We start from the raw sequence: 4,056 nt of genomic DNA, 5'->3' as shown, positions 1-4,056 counted from the left end.
GGTACACATTGCTAAAATGTACCAACTGAAAAACAGGCGTACGCAAGTTAGCAAGCCCCTATATATATATATATATATATATATATATATATATATATATATATATATATATATATATATATATATATATATATATTTAATAGTTCCATTATCTTATATCTAATATTTCATTTTAGTAATATTTTACTTGTTAAAAATAAAATGTTACAAGTAATATCTTTAAATATATCTTATAAATAATCATAATATATTACTCATCTTTTTGTTGATTTTTAATATCTAAAAAGAATTTGGAAAAATTTAACCAATTTTAAACCAGATTTAACAAAACTCTTATGTTAATATTTACTGTTATTTATAATTAAGTAAATAAATTTTTAAAAACATGTAATAAATTATTAATAATTAATTTTTGTCCAAATTTTCCATAGTCTTGTCCGTTATTCCCGTTCCGGCAGTATCCAGATGCCGTGTAGAAGAAAAGTTGCATGACGACAAAAGGAAGATTAGGATTGAAAGATTTTTCTAGGAAAAAGTTTGACCCGGATCTGAAAAAACACACACTACTTTTAATAATATTATATATATTTATATATATATATATATATATATATAACGATTTTAACTTAATAAATAATATAATTATAATCTAAATACTTTTAGCTGAGATCTTTTAATTAAAGTTTTATTTTTTTTTTCTTCTAATTCAAAAAAATAATGATAAGATAATATATTTTTACATTTGACGTAAATTATAAAAATAAAATAATTATAAATAAGTGAATATTTATAATTTAAAAAAAATAAAGTTAAATGAATGTAAATAATTTATTTATATGAAAGTATCAATTTTCAATTTCAAACCTTTCTTTTAGACCAATGATCTATTTGTGGTACAAAGTATTTTTTCTAAACAATGATTAAATTTGTAAATTAAAATAATCAAAATTGACGATAAAAAAAATTATTTAAGTGTGTACTAAATTAAAACACATACTTACTTCTTCTTATAACCTAATAAAAAACAAGAAAACATATTAATAATTACAGAGAAAAAACAAATTTTAGGAATAGTTAATGCATTTATTTTTCGGAAGGTATCGAAGGAATGTTCTAAACCAAAGAAAACGTTACGTACCGAAATCTCTTGTTGGCCTTCCGATAGTCATCAACATTTTCCAGTTTTGGTTGCTCCACCGAACTCTGGTAGAGAGAAATGGAAGTAGTGTGGAGAAGGATTCTGATGGTGATGCTGATCTTGATTCTGATATGGGCATGGAGGATGCTGAATTGGTTATGGTTCACACCAAAGAGGCTTGAAAGGCTTCTAAGAGAGCAAGGTCTTCAAGGCAATCCATATACGCTTTTCGTTGGAGACACCAATGAATTTGTGAAGATGAGAAACGAAGCCATCTCCAAACCCATGAATCTCTTCTCACACCACATAGTGCCTCGTGTCTCTTCCTTTTTCCATCACAGTATCAACACACACGGTATGCTTCTCGTTCCTTCTTTTATTATCTTTTTCTACCTGTTCCTTTCTCTTTCTTCGTTCAGGCCTTCTTTTGTTTTCTCCAAGTACTGTTTGGCTGAACCATCCATGCTAACTTGCGTACTAGTTGTTCAGAATAAATCAGAATATTTCACTCACATGATACCCAATATTTGTTCATGAATTATTATATTTGGATGGCTTTGCATAGGATGTTATTTTTTCTACTGACAGATTAACATGTCACAGAACAAATAATGTTTTATCTGGAAAGAAGTAGCTAAGTAAGTTCGCTATTTTACAATTTTTTTTTCCAATTCAACTCTAATTTTCTATTATCAAACGTCTTATAAAATTTAACACTTTTCTTGTACGTCAGTAACTAAGTGTGACTTCTCGGAGTACATTGATTGAGTGTCCTCTAGATTGACAGATTCCAAAAGCTACAAAGTAGATAACTGGATTTAATTGATAAGCTAGTTTTATGCATTTAGATTTTAGATCATGATTACAACCATCTAACCAAAGGTTCCATATGGCCAAATAAATACAAGAATAGTCAACTAAAGAAAGTAAAGTTAAAGTCAAGTTTTTCTTTTTTTTACCATCGTTAAATAATTTAGATTTTTTATTTGGACGTAATATAGGATTTTAATTTGGACTTATATTTTGGGTCATGTAAAAAAAGGTTTTGGCCACTTAAATCAACAAAGGGCCAAAAGTCTAATATTGACCAAGGTGAACGTCTATTTCAAGAGTTGACCGAGGGTCAACATTTTTTGCCAACTTTGGAGGACAAGGAGCATGGTTCGGCCATGACATGTGTCTCCTTTCATTAGAGAGTTTTTCCATCTAGTTAGTGGTCATATGTCATTCTAGGAATCGAGATTTTTTCATAGGTAGTGGTTGCATGTCACTCTCTTATTTAAGAGGATTTTTGTCACTTGTCTCCCTTCTATTGGAGAGGATTTCTCCTTGTTCTCCAAGGCAACCAAGGTGGCTCTTTTCGGTTAAAGTTTTTGTCCATTTTAAGACACCTTAGCCTATAAATAGAGATGTCTCTCTTCATGTAATTACCTTTGAAATAGAGTAATGTTATGCTGTCAAACTTGAGCCATACTACTCTTATTATGTCACCTTAGCATAGAGCAATCAAAGTGGTCTCTCTAGCCACCTTCCTCCAAGAGTTGGCCCAACCTCTCTTGGAGAACCCTTAAACACATCTTCCATCACCATACAATAAATCAAAACCGAGACACTTAGCTTCCATTCACCACCACCAAATTCTGCCCCCTTCATCCGTGACATATCCATGGCATTTTCCTTCTAGTTTTGGTTCATCCTTGCTAGGGGCTTGCCATCAGACACACTTACAGAGCTACAAAGAAATCTCTGGGAGACATTTCAGACTGATACCAAACTCTTATCTGTAAATACATTATGTCTATATATGAAAATGTTCATTATATGATGAGTTCGTTTACTGAATCTGACGAAATAATTTGAGATAAGAACAAATGAGAATGTTCATACTAGTTAGAACAAACTACTTTTTGTACCGTGCATAATGTAATCAACATCAGTCAAATCCCTTTAGTAATAAGGTAATGATCATAATTTGGAGATCCCTGTCATTACAAATGACATGAAACTAGGTTTGCAATCACATGATATAATGGAAGAAGAGGAATACTGGTGAACTTTCAAGGCATACAAATTTAAATTAAAGCAGATTAATGCTCTGTTCTTTCTTCCATAAGTCAAAGGTGTAGGCAGGCACAGTCTAAATATCCTTAAAAAACACGAAACCATAATGCCGCAATGGTATTTGTCCTTGCACGAGGATATTCTTCTGTACTTATAAGGTCCTTTCTTTTGGATGGGAAAGAAAGTATCTAAACATATATGACAGAAGGTTTGAATGAAATTGCTACCTTGAAGTAAAAGGATTTAGAAGAAACAAAGATTAGAAATCGAGAAAGAAGAGAGGTGAAATGTCAGGTAGAGGACTTGGTTTACGTGAAAGCTCACCATACAGATTGGATCTTTGGTGCAAGGGGCAATGAAAAGCTTTGTTCTAAATTCTAAGGTTCTTATGATTTATTGAACTGCTCTTGAAGGCTATAAAGTGCATGCAATTTTCTGAGTCCTTACTATAGAGAGCAGTGGTTGCTATTGTTTCTTGCAAACAATTTTCCAAATTTCTTTGATTTCTATTTTTGCATCATTTTGTTTGAATATCAGTCTGGTACCTATCATTTTTCTGTGCCACATGCATTGTGTTATTATGTTTGTTTAGTCTAATGATATGTGGAGTATATGCTTAGAAATTTTACAGAATGAATTAGAAGCCTTCTACATGGTGTTCCATATTTATATGAATGATGTTAAATATAGTGAAAATTATATATTGGAATTAATCTCTTGTGATAAATACACACATAGGGTTCTCTATTTATAATAGAAGAAATATGGGTTAAGCCCAAATACAAATGAATATGTAAGAATAAAATAAAATAAAATAAGAACAATGTTTCCCTAATAAACATATAGGGACTATATTT

General features: G+C 30.7%; 1 protein-coding gene across 2 annotated transcripts in view; it reads left to right on the top strand.

Moving 5' to 3' along the window:
- The window catches only part of LOC106762158 (cytochrome P450 CYP72A219), a 34,526-nt gene that overhangs the window by 26,209 nt on the left and 4,261 nt on the right, over nucleotides 1-4,056 (top strand). Inside the window, exon 1 of one of the 2 annotated variants that reach the window (XM_014645903.2) lies at nucleotides 1,104-1,493. The exons of the other annotated variant lie outside the window; for it this stretch is intronic. Within the exon in view, the coding sequence (XP_014501389.1) occupies nucleotides 1,217-1,493 (277 nt within the window). The 5' untranslated portion in view covers nucleotides 1,104-1,216. Of the gene's footprint in view, nucleotides 1-1,103; nucleotides 1,494-4,056 lie in introns of those variants that run through there. 2 annotated transcript variants of the gene reach the window in all.

This window comes from Vigna radiata, chromosome 5 (assembly GCF_000741045.1).
Source record: "Vigna radiata var. radiata cultivar VC1973A chromosome 5, Vradiata_ver6, whole genome shotgun sequence".
Classification (NCBI taxonomy): domain Eukaryota; kingdom Viridiplantae; phylum Streptophyta; class Magnoliopsida; order Fabales; family Fabaceae; genus Vigna; species Vigna radiata.
The sequence above is the reverse complement of the archived record's forward strand: the minus strand, read 5'-3'. Positions and strand labels throughout refer to the sequence as shown.